This window comes from Mustela lutreola, chromosome 10 (assembly GCF_030435805.1).
Source record: "Mustela lutreola isolate mMusLut2 chromosome 10, mMusLut2.pri, whole genome shotgun sequence".
In the NCBI taxonomy this organism is placed as follows: Eukaryota; Metazoa; Chordata; class Mammalia; order Carnivora; family Mustelidae; genus Mustela; species Mustela lutreola.
In genome coordinates, this window is record NC_081299.1 from 33,802,009 (window position 1) to 33,817,476 (window position 15,468).

The 15,468-nt window shown below is 50.5% G+C and overlaps 1 protein-coding gene across 2 annotated transcripts in view; it reads left to right on the forward strand.

Annotated features, from left to right (window-relative positions):
* Positions 1-15,219, forward strand: part of KDM4A (lysine demethylase 4A) — a 45,995-nt gene extending 30,776 nt beyond the window's left edge. For both annotated transcript variants that reach the window (XM_059136927.1, XM_059136928.1), the window contains exons 13-22: positions 331-512; positions 2,091-2,295; positions 2,755-2,831; positions 3,524-3,579; positions 5,218-5,326; positions 5,663-5,848; positions 9,078-9,248; positions 12,793-12,912; positions 13,179-13,271; positions 13,911-15,219. In XM_059136927.1, coding sequence (XP_058992910.1) covers positions 331-512; positions 2,091-2,295; positions 2,755-2,831; positions 3,524-3,579; positions 5,218-5,326; positions 5,663-5,848; positions 9,078-9,248; positions 12,793-12,912; positions 13,179-13,271; positions 13,911-14,051 — 1,340 coding nt within the window. In that variant the 3' untranslated portion in view covers positions 14,052-15,219. The remainder of the gene's footprint in view (positions 1-330; positions 513-2,090; positions 2,296-2,754; positions 2,832-3,523; positions 3,580-5,217; positions 5,327-5,662; positions 5,849-9,077; positions 9,249-12,792; positions 12,913-13,178; positions 13,272-13,910) is intronic.
* Positions 15,220-15,468: the final 249 nt, after the last annotated feature.

Below are 15,468 nucleotides of genomic sequence, written 5' to 3' on the forward strand. Positions count from 1 at the left end.
GTAACATGGTTTCTGGCAAGACTGTGTCTCACTGTGCTGCTTTTGGGCATAGGATTTGAATGCTGGCAGCTGCCAGGGGAAAGGAGAGTGGGCTGAACTCGGGTATAAAGCTTAACCAGAGGAGGCGGCACAGGCAGGACTGTCTGCAGTATCTTCTGAGTATTGAAGGAGTCTTTTGGAAATCACTTTGCCTTTTGCCTTTATCAGACCGGTAGGATCTGAGGTTTAGGCCAGACCTGGGACCAAGAATCCAGTGAGCTCATTGTCTCTTTAGGCAGAGCTGCTGATGTGCGGGGCTGGTGCTGACCCATTCTCTGCTTCCTGCTCTAGAGTCATCCGAACAGCTGACCCCGGAGGAGGAGGCTGAGGAGACAGAGGCCTGGGCCAAGCCCCTGAGTCAGCTATGGCAGAACCGACCTCCGAACTTTGAGGCTGAGAAGGAATTCAATGAGACCATGGCCCAGCAGGCTCCTCACTGCGCAGTCTGTATGATCTTTCAGACCTACCATCAGGTATGCCCCCTTTATCCTCTCTGTGTACTCAGGCCCAGCAGTCTAGAGGGAAGCCAGGTTTAGCTGTGGGTACACAGAGCTTGTCACTGGTTGTCTTGGGAGAGCCTGTTCTTCTAGCGCTCTCTGCCTCATCTCTGTCCTGGTCAGGCTTCTCCAGGCAGATAGTCCAGCAATGTGGGTTTTCACTGGAGAACGGTTTGCTGAAGAGCACGGGCAGGGGTGGGGTGGGGTGGGGTGTGTGTGTGTGTGTGTGTGTGGCTTAGCTTCGGAGGGATGCCCTGTAGCCATCCTGTGGCATTCACAGTGTTTCCAGAGGAATCTGTTCTTCTCTTACCATTCTGGTTGGTGCTTGTTCCTTCCAGGCGGTTTTTCGTCCTGGCTAGTCTGGAGCACTGCGTTTTGTTACTGCAGTCTGCCAGATCCGTAGTGTTGTCCTCCTCTTGCCATTGCCACAGTGGACACGGGCAATAGTCAGAAGGAACCAGGGGGAGGGGGGCAGGGAGAGAGGTGGAGAAGCAGTCCTCTGGTGGTTGTGGAGGCCTGGCTGCACTGAGCCTGGCGTGGCCCCAGATTGACGCTTGCCAAAGACTGGGACATCGCACTGACGTATTTTGGATTAGTAGCTGGCTGTGCCTTTCCATTGACAAAAATGCAAACCTGAAGAAATATATGTGCCCCTGCCTGTGAGATAGGCAAATGGCCTGGTGGTGCTGTCAGCAGACCATCACTGCGTGGGTCTCAGAGCTTCAGGAGGGGCCTGTGCCTCGGGTTGACATATTTAGGGCCCTGTCCTTGGAATGGTTGTAGAGCCGGCAGATCCTGGCAGTCAGGCTGTTTGCCAAGGGAAGTACGAGGGCATAGCATTCTTTACGAAGGGACCCCGATCCGGAAGTCCCAGGTGGGGGTCCAGCCGCGTGGCAGTGCTGCAGCTCAGGTGACTCGCTGCTGTGGGCCCTGGGGGAACATCTGTTCTAGTCCACAAGGAGTGTCTGCTCCGGGTCTTGTCCCTGGGTGGGTCCAGCCATGCGGTTCCGCACATCAGGGAGCCCGCAAGAGCGACCTTGCTAACATCTCAGTGCGTTTTATTACCACTTGGTTTGGGAAGATGGAAATCCCAGTTGCCTCTTACCTCACTCCCTTTACTCAGTTATCCCCAGGGGCCTCTGTTTGATGCTGCTGTGAGAAATTGAATTTGAGTCATCAGAGGTAACTTCAATTAGCAGCTCTGGGATAATGGCTGTACACCCGGGAGCCATAGCCAGAGTCCTGCCAGTAAGAGAGGCAGCTTTCTTTTTTTTTTTATTTATTTGTCAGAGACAGAGGGAGAGAGAGCAAGTGAGCACAGGCGACAGAGAGGCAGGCAGAGGCAGAGGGAGAAGCAGGCTCCCTGCCAAGCAAGGATCCTGATGCGGGACTCGATCCCAGGGTCCTGGGATCATGACCTGAGCCGAAGGCAGCTGCTTAACCAACTGAGCCACCCAGGCGTCCCGAGAGGCAGCTTTCTGCTGACAGAGCAGGTGGAAAGCTGGGAACATGGGTGCGTGTTCGCTGAGGGATGCACTTGCTCTCTCTCCTTAGGTCGAGTTTGGAGGCCTTAGTCAGAGCTGTGAAAACACTTCAGCTCTAGCTGTCCAGAAGCAGAGGACCAAGCCATTGATTCCAGAAATGTGTTTTACCTCCACTGGCTGCAGCACGGACATCAACCTTTCTACCCCTTACCTTGAGGAGGACGGCACCAGCCTTCTCGTTTCCTGCAAGAAGTGCAGTGTCCGCGTCCATGCCAGTGAGTGCCTTGCCTGTCGCCTGCGACCTGACCCAGGCGCCTGAGCTTCCTCAGTGCCGGTCTCACCCCATATTGGCCTCCCTCCAATCTGCCAGTGGCCTCCCCAGGCCCTCAACTGCAGATTGCTCTTGTGTTGTTGGGGAGCTTGCTGCTGATGGACTTGGAATTGCACTGACTTCGGGGTCTACTTTGTGCTGTTCACTGGGCCTCAGATACCAGGAGGTGATTAGTCTGTGCTGCTCCCTACGTGTTTAAACCAGGCAGTGCACAGTCTCTTTCAAGACTTTGGGCCACGGAGCTGTATGGGTGAACCCTTGGGTCCCGGACTCAAGAATTCAGGGGTTTTTCTCTAAGATTTGGTTGCAGCTTTCACACTGGTAGTGTATGGAAAGGAGTTGCAGGTGTACATTCTCACCCTGGCCTCTGGGTTTAATTTGCTCATCTTGATGTCCTTGTTAGGTTGTTACGGGGTACCCCCTGCAAAGGCTTCTGAAGACTGGATGTGTTCTCGGTGTTCAGCTAATGCCCTGGAGGAGGTGAGTTTTCCACACTGTTTCATCTTCCCTGTGACCCTTGGCTTTGCTCAGGGCCGGGCTTTTTCATGTGGACTTCCTATCTCTGGCAGTCTACACAGTGTGCCTGGTACACAGTGATGGCAAAGAGGGCAGATTGTCAGAATAAATCTCCAGGACAGCGTGGCTGCCGCCCATCTGTGGTGGTCCATGAATGGGGTCTGGAAGCTGTGTCAGCTACATTGTGTCCAGACCCCGTAGAGGTCCTCCTGAGGACCAGTTGTAAGTCACTTCAAAGAATCTTGCTATTGGGTTGGGGCATCAAAAGGGGCTCATGGTTCTTTTGGTAGCTTTCTTGTCATCAGCCCCTGCCCTGGAACCTAGCAGTACCCCATGTAGGAGGCAGGCAGAGCCCTGTAATGCCTGCAATTTGAGCAGAGTGTTCTTGGTGACTGCTTCCAGTTATTATTAGCAGAAACAGCGAAGAGGATTATGTTGAGTCAAGCGAATACTTGGTGTACTTTAGCCCTGGGTGGTCTCCCTGTCTTCCTGTAGGGCAGTTCTGCTTACATGGACTGTGTAGGCGAGGCCCCACATGCTGGTAAGCCGCTTTCTTATGTGGTGGCTGCAGTTACCCAAAGGAGGCCAAGGAGAGAGCAGATTGGATATTAATGACTTGGTGGTAACCCCCCTTCCTCCCCCTCCCTTCTTGGCAGGATTGCTGTTTGTGCTCATTACGAGGGGGAGCCCTACAGAGAGCCAATGATGACAGGTGAGTTTCTGAGCGGTGGCTCTGATGCTCTGTTCCGGAGCAGCGTGCAGAGAGGCACTGGGAGGGCAGTGGCTGTTCGTCACAGTGACTGATGGAGGGTTTGGGAAGCACATCATTGGAGCTGGAATAGCATCGCCAAGACTGATTTTAAAAACGGGATGCCCAGGGGAGCCAAGCAGCCTTCGACCTTTCCAATCTAGCTTCTCCTCTGAGGAGGAGATGTAAGTGATGTCTTCCTTGCAAGGAGCCAAGACAGACTCAGAGGTTTGGAGAGCTCGCATAGGTGATACAGAGGCTCTAGGGGCCGGAAGTGAGGACAGTTACTTTATCGTAGCTGGGGCTGGTGTAGAGGTGGCTATAGCCAGGGGCTTGTGAGCACTTGTCCACAGGCAACACACCCTGGCTTAGACTTCCTCTCGGAAGGAGGGTGCATGTCCTTTGGGAGCAGAATGGGACGTGGAGGAGAGCTCAGCCTTGCCCACCTCATGTGGAGTACGATCCACAGTCTGGGCATCGTTGCTGGCAGGCAGCAGCCTTTCACCGAGCTGAGCCTTTGTGCCTGGTCTCCGCATATGTGTTCGGAGGTAGAAGCACGAGGTGGATGAAGGGCTTGCTCTGCCAAAGCTGGCTGAGTTGGGGTGTGCCCACAGTGGGCAGCCAGTGGTGAGTATCCTCCTTCCAGCTCCTGTCCCGTGGGGACTGGAGCCCTGCGGCAGTGCAAGAGCCTCCCCCACCCTTCGTGCCATTCCAGGTAGACGACTCTTCTTGCCGCTTCCACGCCTTTAAAGACACTTGTTGCCATTTTTTAAGGCCACTGTGTTCCTCATAGTTGTGAGAGAGCACTATTGCAGGTTCTTCCTTACTTGAAGTAGAAGTGGCTCTGCTTGAGCCCCCCGCCTTCCTCGTATATTCCTGATTCTGCCCTTGTGGGGCCGCGCCCAACCAATCTGCTCTAGCTCTCTTGCACAGAAGCCCCACTATGTGTGGTAGGTTTCCACCAGGCCTGGTTTCAGGGGCTCTCATCATGGTGCACGTCAGTTTCTCAGAATGCCCAGAACAGTAACTCTCCCAGGGGGTTCATTGAACAGAGCTATCAGAGTAAGGCCTGGGCCAGACATTAACAAGTGAGGGTGCTGTGGATGAAGGGAGCAGAGGGAGAGGTCATCTCCGCCCCGGGAAAGAGTTTGGGTAAAGGCCTAGAGGGGAGATCTATGGCTACTGGCAGACAGGGCACCTGGGGAGACATTTTGAGACATTACCACCCTGCTTCTGTGGTAAAAGAAGTCTTTATAGAGCTCTCAGATTTGTTTTCACTCCCTGAAACCTGCCACACTCAATTAGCTCTGGTTGTACTTATTTTGCAGCAGACTGGGAATGAATCTGTGGTGTGAGAAGCACAACCCTGGGCTAACCCAGGGCGGTTTGCTGGGGACCCATCCCCTTACTCAGTATGGAGACACTCCTGGTTCTTACCTTGCTGGGCCTGGGGACCTTGCAGGTGGAAGTAAGAGGCCATCTTGGGTCAGGGACGGAGCACTGTGGGCAGGCCCACTCGCTCTTGACTCTGGATAGATTTGATGAGGAGGCCGCAGAGCCTTGGAGCCAGAGGTGACTGAGGTAGCCTTTGCCTTTTGGCAGGTGGGTCCATGTGTCTTGTGCTGTGGCAATTTTGGAAGCAAGGTTTGTCAACATTGCCGAAAGAAGTCCAGTGGATGTGAGCAAAATTCCCCTGCCCCGCTTCAAACTGGTAAGGAAGAGATGGGTTTGGGGACTCTGTCCGTCATTGCCCCATTTACACGTTTCTGGGTGGAGAGCACAACAGTCCTGAGGGCAGCCTTTCCTCCGCGTGACCCAGTGTTCCTCTTTTACCCTTGGTTTTGGTCAGAGGCTCTGAGTCACTGTATGGTTAAAACTATTTCAGGAGAACACACGTGTTCAGATGGGAGTTTGGAAGAGGTGTGTGTGTCCTCTTCTTTTGGGAGGAAGGTTGCTCATTGGGCTCTGTGCATCTGGGCTGGGGAATGGCAGAGGAGACAGCACTGGTAGCTCCTGGAGTCCCTGGCTTGCCTCCCTTATGTTGTAGAAATGTGTCTTCTGTAAGAAGCGGAGGAAAAGGACCGCCGGCTGCTGTGTGCAGTGTTCTCACGGCCGCTGCCCGACCGCCTTCCACGTGAGCTGCGCCCAGGCTGCGGGGGTGGTGATGCAGCCCGACGACTGGCCTTTTGTTGTCTTCATTACCTGCTTTCGGCACAAGATCCCCAGTCTGGAGGTGAGGGAGGATGCTGGTCTGCAATCCTCTTACCTGTCTCTAGGATTATTTTCTCTGCAGGCTGTCCATTAATTGTGTTGGCAAATATGCTCTCTGGTGTTCTGCCTCGTGGAGAGTGCCGGTGAGGAAGGGACAAAGAGGTGGCCCCAGTTCATCTCTGCTCCCTGCCTGGCACCAGACTGCTTGTGGTTGGGTCCTTGTGATTACCTGTGTACTTGTCTGCCACTCCTCCTCGAGGAGCCCTAGCTGCTGCTGCTGCTGCTTTTTTTTGTTTTTAAAGATTTATTTATTTATTTATTTGACACAGAAAGAGATCACAAGTAGGCGGAGAGGCAGGCAGAGAGAGAGGACGAAGCAGGCTCCCTGCTGAGCAGAGAGCCCAATGCAGGACTCGATCCCAGGACCCTGAGATCATGACCTGAAGGCAGAGGCTTAACCCACTGAGCCACCCAGGCGCCCCTGGGCCCTAGCTTCTTAATGGGAGCGCTCCTGTTCCCTGACACTATGTCCAGGACACAGCGGGGGCTTGGCAGATAGTGTGAACTGGAGGAGAGACCTCAGAGGACTTAGCCCTTAATGAGCGTACGGTAGAGATTTTTGTGCTTCTCTAAATAGTGAAACTTGGAGAAAATTACATGTCATCCCAGCTAGACAAGTTATGAGAGGGTTTGGGTAGAAGGTGACAGTTGAAGTGGGACTTCAGCGGAGGTAGGAGTTGGGGCACCTGTGTGTCTCAGGGGGTTAAGCCTCTGCCTTCAGCTCGGGTCGTGATCCCAGGGTTCTGGGATCGAGCCCTGCATCGGGCTCTCTGCTCATCAGGGAGTCTGCTTCCCCCTCTCTCTCTGCCTGCCTCTCTGTCTACTTGTGATCTCTCTCTCTGTTAAATAAATAACTAAAATCTTTAAAAAAAAAAAAAGAAAAAGGAAGTAGGAATTGTGAGAGGGAGGGCTTTTGGGCCTCAGAAGCAGAGCGAACACATGTGGGAGAACAGACACGTATGACTCGTTCTGGGAATGTGGCTGGGCTGGCGGTTGAGGCCCTGGACTGCCCTTCTTGGGAGTTTGAGTTCTCTTTTGCTAGATGAGAACTTTTCAAAAATTATGATTTTGAGCCATATTTCATAACAGTTACTCTGGTAGTGGATTCAGAGGCCCAAAGAATAAGAATTTGAGACAGGGAGACTGGTTAGTCTGGGAGTGGAGTGAGGTCTGCAGTGGGAACACACCAGGTAGAGCTTTGGGGTCACATCTCACTGGGGAGTCCTATGATGGGTGGAATTAACGGTTTGTTGATCATCCTGGAGAGGGGACATGGGGAAAGGGGTGAAGGCGTGTGAATTGAAAAGGGCTCAAATTACTTCCCTGAAAGATGGGGAGAGTGCAAAAATGATGCTATTAACTGTGACCAAAACTGATTCAGAGTAGGGCTTCCAAGGGAAAGGGGGAGAGGGGGGAAAAAGAGGGTAGGACCTTTGACTTTGGGATCATTTCTGGAGAATTCTGATGGAGCCACCAGCAGGCAGCTGCTTTAACTAAGACGGTGAAGTTTTGGATCTCACCAGTTTTTAACAGGGTAGTTCAGTCCAGTTGCCGTTAAAAACTGGGCCCTGGAGATTCCTAATATGAGGAACAGATGGCAGAGCAGAAGCCAGTGAAAGTAGCTGAGGAAGTACAGACAAAGCCGGTGGAGAGAGATGGGGGACTGTGTGTCTGGGGCGGGAAGCTCTGGTGTCATGTTCATCGGTGCCCCACGCTGCGGAGTCGCCATGGGGTCTTGCGGTCAGGAGCCGGACTGTAGTTGGGGGAGTTAGAGTTGAATAAGAGAGGCCACGATAAAGCCTGTCAGCAGTACAGTGAGCACGGTAGTGCAGGACACAAGATACTAGTCTGGAGGAGCAAACCCGTCACTACCATGTGGCATCATGGCAGAGGTCTTACTGGCTGACTGGATTCTTTTTCATAAATATCTTTCACTGAGCACAAGAGACAATCAGGTGGATGAGGAGCTCAGCAAGAGGGAAGCTAGTCTTTGTGAGGGAGAGACTGGAGGGGCGGTGGGTGAGGTTGCACGGAGCCTTCATGGCTCAGGGGGCAGGAGTTTGGTTATGGAGGCAGGACAGTGACTTGGGCATTGCCATTGGCTCTCCATATCCTTAAATTGGCAGCTGTAGACTCCTGGTGCTGTGAGAAAAGGGGGGGACCGTCGAGTACTTCTTTCACTCTTTCACCCTTCAAATACTGACTGAGCCCCTTTTACGTGTCAGGCTCCCGTGTGGGTGCTGGGAGTGTCCAGTGAACCAGGCAAAACTGAGCCTGTCCTGCTACATGTAGTCGAAAGACTGGGGGAGACGTGTAAACGTACAGTGTATCTGATGGGGAGGAGTGTGGTGGATGAAAACATAGCAGGATAAGGGGAGTGGAAGAGGCGTAGTAAGCCACAGTGTCCATAGGTTGACACTGGGATGTGAGGGGGCTGGTGTGCAGTTGACTGGGGAACAACATTTCCGGTCAAGGGGCCCCGCAGGGCTAAGATTGAGCTGTGGGCCTGTTCAGTACACATGCTGAGGGTTCAGCAAGGCCACCATTGTGACAGAGCACAGTGCTTGGGGAACTCAGGGGGCAGTGGTTGGAGAGGATGCCACCAGATGCTCTGGGATCCCATTTGCATCAAGGGCAAGTTCAGAACAAGAGCCAGCAGGGCTAAAGTGGGGAGTCCCTGGTCACATGCAGCTGAGGACCTCTGGGGGACCTTGACCGTTGTGCTGTAGCCCTGAGGATAGAGCTCGTGCTGAGATGAGCGTGGAGCAGTGTCTGGGGCCCTGGGCTCGGGTCTCCTGAGGAGTGTCTACCCTGTTGTGTCTGAGCTGTGTGCAGGAGTGGGTGCGGGAGTAGGTCCGTGTCTGGCAGCAGTAGGGAAGTGACAAAGGTTTCTTCTGGGAGACAGTCAGTCTGGGGTAAGGGAACTAGGCGGGCGGTGTAAGACAGTATGGACCGGGAATTTAGGAGCTGCTGCATTTATGGAGGAGAACGGGATGCTAGTGTTTCATAGAATCCCTGTAGAGGTGTGGGTATCTGAAAAGTCCGGGTCCACCTGCCACCCTTAGTCCTTTTTACATTTTCATTTCCGTGCTCGTCTCTCCCTGGGAAAGAAAAACCAACTGATCTTGGTTCCCATTTTCCAGTCCTGTCAACTGGATGTGGGAGTAACCTCCGCCTCTTGTTTTTCCCAGCGTGCCAAGGGGGCCTTGCAGAGCATCACCGCCGGCCAGAAGGTCATTAGCAAGCACAAGAATGGGCGCTTCTACCAGTGTGAGGTGGTCAGGCTCACCACCGAGACCTTCTATGAAGTTAACTTTGATGATGGTTCCTTCAGCGACAATCTCTATCCCGAGGACATAGTGGTAATGATTGCGAGGAGCTGCTTGGGTGGTCTGGGTTGAGGGTGTTTCTGGGTCTGGCTGACAGATTGACTGTGTACCTGCTTGCCATCTTTAGCCAGGCCCGAAGTTCATCAGTCTTTCCCTGAACAGAAAGGAGCGTTTGTGTTGGTCTTTCCTCACCAAGAAAATTGTGTGCTGCTGGGCTACCCTGTTCCGTCTAGAAGCTCACAGGAATCTTTGTTTTCTGCTGTACTTTGTACTTTGCTTCTTCAGTCTAAGCCAACCTTCCAAGGGGCTGTAAGGCCATGCAAGAGCGCAGGCAGTGGTATTGGCAGGGGGCCAATACCAGCTCGTTTGCTTATCAGTAGCTGTGTGATTTTGGAGAATTAGCCAACTCTCTTTCCTGTCTGGTCCCTCTTAGTAGACATGGAATTTGGTTTGGTTCTTTTATTTTTTAAAAGATTTTATTTTTTATTTATTTGACAGAGAAATCACAAGTAGGCAGAGAGGCAGGCAGAGAGAGGGGGAAGCAGGCTCCCTGCCGAGCAGAGATCCCGATGTGGGGCTCGATCTCAGGACCCTGAGATCATGACCTGAGCTGAAGGCAGAGGCCTAACTCACTGAGCCACCCAGGCGCCCCTTGGTTTGGTTCTTTATAGGTGACGACTTCCGGGCCAAGTAGGAACTACTTAGGAGCTATCCTTGGCCTGCTTAAGTTATTGACACCCGACACCCACACTTCTAGGTTTCCTGGCTCAGTATTGAGGACTTAGTTCAAGTTTCCCTTATCCTTACTCTGCCTTTTCGTATGTTAGACTGAGCACCAAGGTAGAGGGATGAAGCCACTTCTGCCTTTAGCAAATCTAGTATTCCCCACCTTTATACTGCATTAGCAACCTAGTTGCTAAAACCACATTCATAAGTTACAAGGTAGACTTGAGTCACAGTAAAGATGATGTTAATAGTATCTGTGGCAGTAGAATAGGTGTAACTTACCAAGCTTTTCTAATCTATCAGGCGCTATACTAAATGCTTTATGGCAGGTGTCTATCTCACTTTTCTTTTTTTTTTTTTTTTTAAGATTTTATTTATTTATTTGACAGAGAGAAATCACAAGTAGATGGAGAGGCAGGCAGAGAGAGAGAGAGAGGGAAGCAGGCTCCCTGCCGAGCAGAGAGCCTGATGCGGGACTCGATCCCAGGACCCTGAGATCATGACCTGAGCTGAAGGCAGTGGCTTAATCCACTGAGCCACCCAGGCGCCCCTCTATCTCACTTTTCATACCAGTTCTGAAAAGCTGGTGGGGGTATCTCTAATTTACAAATCTGTGATCTCTCAGGACTCTGTTTTCTAAAAGTTACTGAGGACCCCACAGGTTTTTTTTTTTTTTTTTTTTTGTGGGTAATGTCTTTTGGTGTTTATTGGAAATTAAAATGGAGATAACTAATTTAAAATATTTTTTTTTTTTTAATGGGGTGTCTTGGTGGCTCAGTTGGTTAAGCATCTGCCTTCGGCTCAGGTCATGATCCCAGCGTGCTGGGATCAAGCCCCACATTGGGCTTCCTGCTCAGTGGGGAGCCTGCTTCTCCCTCTGCCTCTGCTGCTCCCTCTGCTTATGCTGTCTCTTTCTCTGTCAAATAAATAAATAAAATCTTTTTAAAAATAAATAAAAAAATCTTAAAACAATCTGGGTTTTTTAATTGAAAAATAACCATTTTAAAGCAGTATTAGAGGGAGGAATTCCATTTTTCTACAATTCTGCAAATCTCCTTATTCTTTTAAGATTTTTATTTATTTATAAGTAATTTTTACACCCAACATGGGGCTCAAACTCATGACCTTGAGATCTAGTCACATGCTCTACTGGCTGAGCCAGCCAGGCACCCCAGATTCTGCAAATCTCTTTAATGTATCTTCATTCATTCCGTTGTAATGTATTGTTTTGGTTAAAATATATGAAGAAAATTCAGCCTCACGGGGGAGGAGTGTTTTAATCACCTTTCACACCATTGTGATTATTCTTTGGGTACTACACCAAAAGTCAATGAGGAGTGGCTTCTTAAAAGTTAGTTGCAGGGTGGAATCTGAAAGTAGGTCAGTGAACTTATATTAAAATCCACTGGCTTTTGTTGCACTGAGAATGAATCTTTACTTACCCCTAATTTTGTAACATCATACATTGGGTATTTAGAAAGTACTCATGCATTAGACTATGAAGATCTTCCAAATGTTAATTTTTTTTTAAGATTTGATTTATGTATTTGACAGAGATCACAAGTAGGCAGAGAGGCAGGCAGAGAGAGAGAGAGAGAGAGAGATTGGAGGCAACAGGCTCCTTGCTGAGCAGAGTCCGATGCGAGGCTCGATCCCAGGACCCTGGGATCACGACTTGAGCCGAAGGCAGAGGTTTTAACCCCCTGAGCCACCCAGGCGCCCCTAAATGTTAAATTTTTATTATACAGTATCAAAACCCACATTTATTAGTATAACTGCTCAGAAATAAATTTATTTATTTAAATATTTATTTATTTATTTATTTATTTATTTGAATTTAAGTAATCTCCATACCCAACATGGGGCTTGAATCCACGACTCCAAGATCAAGAGTCGCATGCTCCACCTGGTGCCCCTCAGAAATAACTTCAAATTTGGCAAAGCTTCAAGCTTAGTATGGTGATACAACTTCCCTGGAGTTCTAATTTTTCTAAAAGCTTAAGTTTTATTATTGGCAGTACTATTACTTCTTTTCCTTGAATTGACAGGCTTATTTCATTCATTTCCAAGAGGATGTCTGCCAGTACTCAAGTCTGAATAACCGTAGTTTGTCAGCCAGTTTTTCAAATAGAGCCAGGGCTCCATGAAAAAAGCAGCTCACAGGTCGGTTACACGGCACTTTTCCTCAAGATAACCATTGTTCTTCAGCAGGTAGCCAAAGTGTCTGCCTCTGAGTGCTCACATGTACTCAAGGACTAAAATTTGACAAAGCAAGTTTTTCTGCTTCATCAAGAGACATTGTTAGGTGAAACCAGGAATTTTTCCTTTTTTTTTTTTCCTTCCCTCCTAAATTATGAGCGCACAGCGTTGAGGAATACGATAACAACTGCTGATGCTCGCAGCCGCTGCCTTGTGCTGAGGAACAAGCAGTTTTACCTGTTAGTGCTTTTACACCATAGCTGCAAAGGTCAACTCAGAGAAAGAGGCTAATGTTTTTTTATACTCTGAAATCCTCATTCTAGTATTTCTTCAGGGCAGAGCTCTGTCCTCTGATCTTTAGCAGGACAGTTAAAGGATTGTGAGAAGAATGCTTGATCTTGGCACTGTGTTTATTAAGTTTCCTGGAAGCTTACTCTGGCTGCCCTTTTCTGTCACCTCAGAGCGTCGGGAGTAGAGATACGGGGCTGACTTGGACTCAGCAGGCAGCTCTTTAACTTGTATCTCTCAGCTCAGCGAGAGCCTGACTTGCTTGGGCAGACATCTGAGCAGGAATTTGTCCTGGTTCCTTCTTCCCTAAGTAGATGGTGATGAAGGATCTTCCTTTCACTCTTCTTACTTACTGTTCCCTCAGAGTCAGGACTGTCTCCAGTTGGGTCCTCCCGCTGAAGGAGAGGTGGTCCAAGTGAGATGGACAGATGGCCAAGTCTACGGAGCCAAATTTGTGGCCTCCCACCCCATCCAGATGTACCAGGTAGCCAAAGGTTTTTTTGGGGGTGCTGGGGAATACTTGATTGATTCAGTGTTTCCTCCGAGGGGAGCTCTAGGGAGAGCTCACTTGTTAGTAACCCTTTCAGAGTGTGCGGCTGCCCTGTGTCCTGTCTGCCAGAAGTGGCTTCATTTTGGTAGTCCTTTTTTCAGTGTTCTGGATCCTTCCTGTGATGGCAGGAAATTGCCACTGTGCACAGCGGACCAGGGATTCAGGGATATCACAGCCAAAGGTCTTTGTTTACTTGGTAGGTGGAGTTTGAGGATGGCTCACAGCTTGTGGTTAAGAGAGATGACGTGTACACGCTGGATGAAGAGCTTCCCAAGAGGGTCAAATCCAGACTGGTGAGTGTGCCTGCTGTGTGCCCTTGACTGGCGAGTGTGCCTTCCATGTGCCCTGTATTGGTGAGCCTGTTTTCTGTGTGCCCTTGACTGGCTAGTGTACTTTCTGTGTACCCTTGACTGGTGAGTGTACTTTCTGTGTACCCTTGACTGGTGAGCATGTTTTCTGTGTGCCCTTGACTGGTAAGTGTGCCTTCCGTGTGCCTTTGACTGGTGGGCGTGCTTTCTGTGTACCCTTGACTGGTGAGCCTGTTTTCTATGTGCCCGTGACTGGTGAGTGTACTTTCTGTGTACCCTTGACTGGTGAGCGTGTTTTCTGTGTGCCATGACTGGTGAGCATGTTTTCTATGTGTCCTCGACTGGTGAGTGTGTTTTCTGTATGCCATTGACTGGTGAGTGTGCTTTCTGTGTGCCCTTGACTGGTGAGCGTGTTTTCTGTGTGCCATGACTGGTGAGCATGTTTTCTATGTGTCCTTGACTGGTGAGTGTGCTTTCTGTGTGCCATTGACTGGTGAGTGTGCTTTCTGTGTGCCCTTGGCTCCCGTCTGGGAGGGAGCGAACAAAGCAAGGGGGTGTCCTTTTGTTCTTTCCTCTGGGTGGTTGGCTACAGAGTACTCATTTGGCTTGCTTATTCTTCTGTAGTCTGTAGCCTCCGACATGCGCTTCAATGAGATTTTCACGGAGAAGGAGGTTAAGCAGGAAAAGAAACGGCAACGAGTGATCAACTCAAGATACCGGGAGGATTACATCGAGCCTGCACTATACCGAGCCATCATGGAGTAGGTGCTTCTGGGGGCCAGCAGGTGCCCAGCCATCAAGGCGACAGCACTGGGGTTCCACAGCACAGCAGACACTTGGAACTCTGAAGTCTCTGCAAGTGAAGTTGTAAAATGAAAAGGAATGGAATAACCGACCCCATCATCCTCTCACGCCCCCGTTCCCCGTCGCATTCCGCTGTAGTGAAAGGACAGCCTTTCTTGGACATGTGGCAGCAGCCGCCTATCTCCCCGCTGAAGGGCTGAGCACTGAAATGCGGGGCTGCACTGGCCCTGGTCTACAGTGGGGTCGACTGTGCTGGCCGGGCTGGTTGCCTAGGACTTAGCTTCCTAACAGTCACCTGCACCAATGAGGCCGAGGTGCTGGTGCTTACTCCCTCCCCCTTTTGTATTTATGTGTGTGTATGTGTGCGCGCCCGCGCGTGTGTGTGTGTGTGTGTGTGTGTGTGTTTGGTTGGACCAGCTTCTGCCAGCCCCTGGCCTTTACTTTCTTCCTTGCCTGTCCAGGGCAACAAAATGTGAAATTCTGCCCTCAGTTGAGCTGAGTAAAGGCTCTTGGGGGTTGGCTGGAGATGGAGTGTGGCATCTGTCTGTCCCTGGAACTGCCTCGAGAGAGTGCTGGCAAAGCTGCAGTATCGAGATGTCACAGAGTTAATGCCTCCTCTCCGTCCTGTCTTGGAGGAGAAGACTGGGGGTAACATGGGTGTGTGCCTGTTCATGCTAGGCACAGAGCCTCTGTGGCATAGTATTAGAGGGTATGGCTGGGGAATACCCTGAAGGGGGTTCTTAACAATGGAAGCAGGCAGAGCCTGGTGGGTGATTCTGTCAACAGAAAATTGCAATCATGCAGGGGCTGGGAGGGTTAAGATGAATTGGGGGCATTGGAGACCAGGGGCAGGTTTAGACATGTCCCTGGTCTGGGGGTGGGAGGGAGCTGATTTGGGGGTGGGGGTGGGAATGGAGGGCAACACTGAAGGGGTTAAACAGGTTTTTGCTCCTCATGAATTTGTTTGCCTGGGCCCAGGATTGGAGGGCTTCACACCTATACCCTGTGTATACAAGAATCAGATTTATAATACTTCCCTGTTTTTTGTTACGTATGAACGCTATAAACCAAATTATTTTGAAAACTGGTGCATCACCTTGTCCTTAGCAATAAAATGTGTTGAGCAGAGGATTGGTTGTGTCTGCCCCAAGGAGCCTGAGTGGCCCAGGGTCAGGCTGGGGGTGTATCTAGTCATAAATTCTGGAGCAGGGCCAGGTATTTTAAAGTTTTTTATTTTTTTTAAATATCTATTTATTTGACAGAAAGGCAGCGTGAGAGGGAATACATGCAGGGGGAGTGGGCAAGGGAGAAGCAGACTCCCCGCTGAGCAGGGAACCCAATGCGGGGCTCCATCCCAGGACCCGGGATCATGACCTGA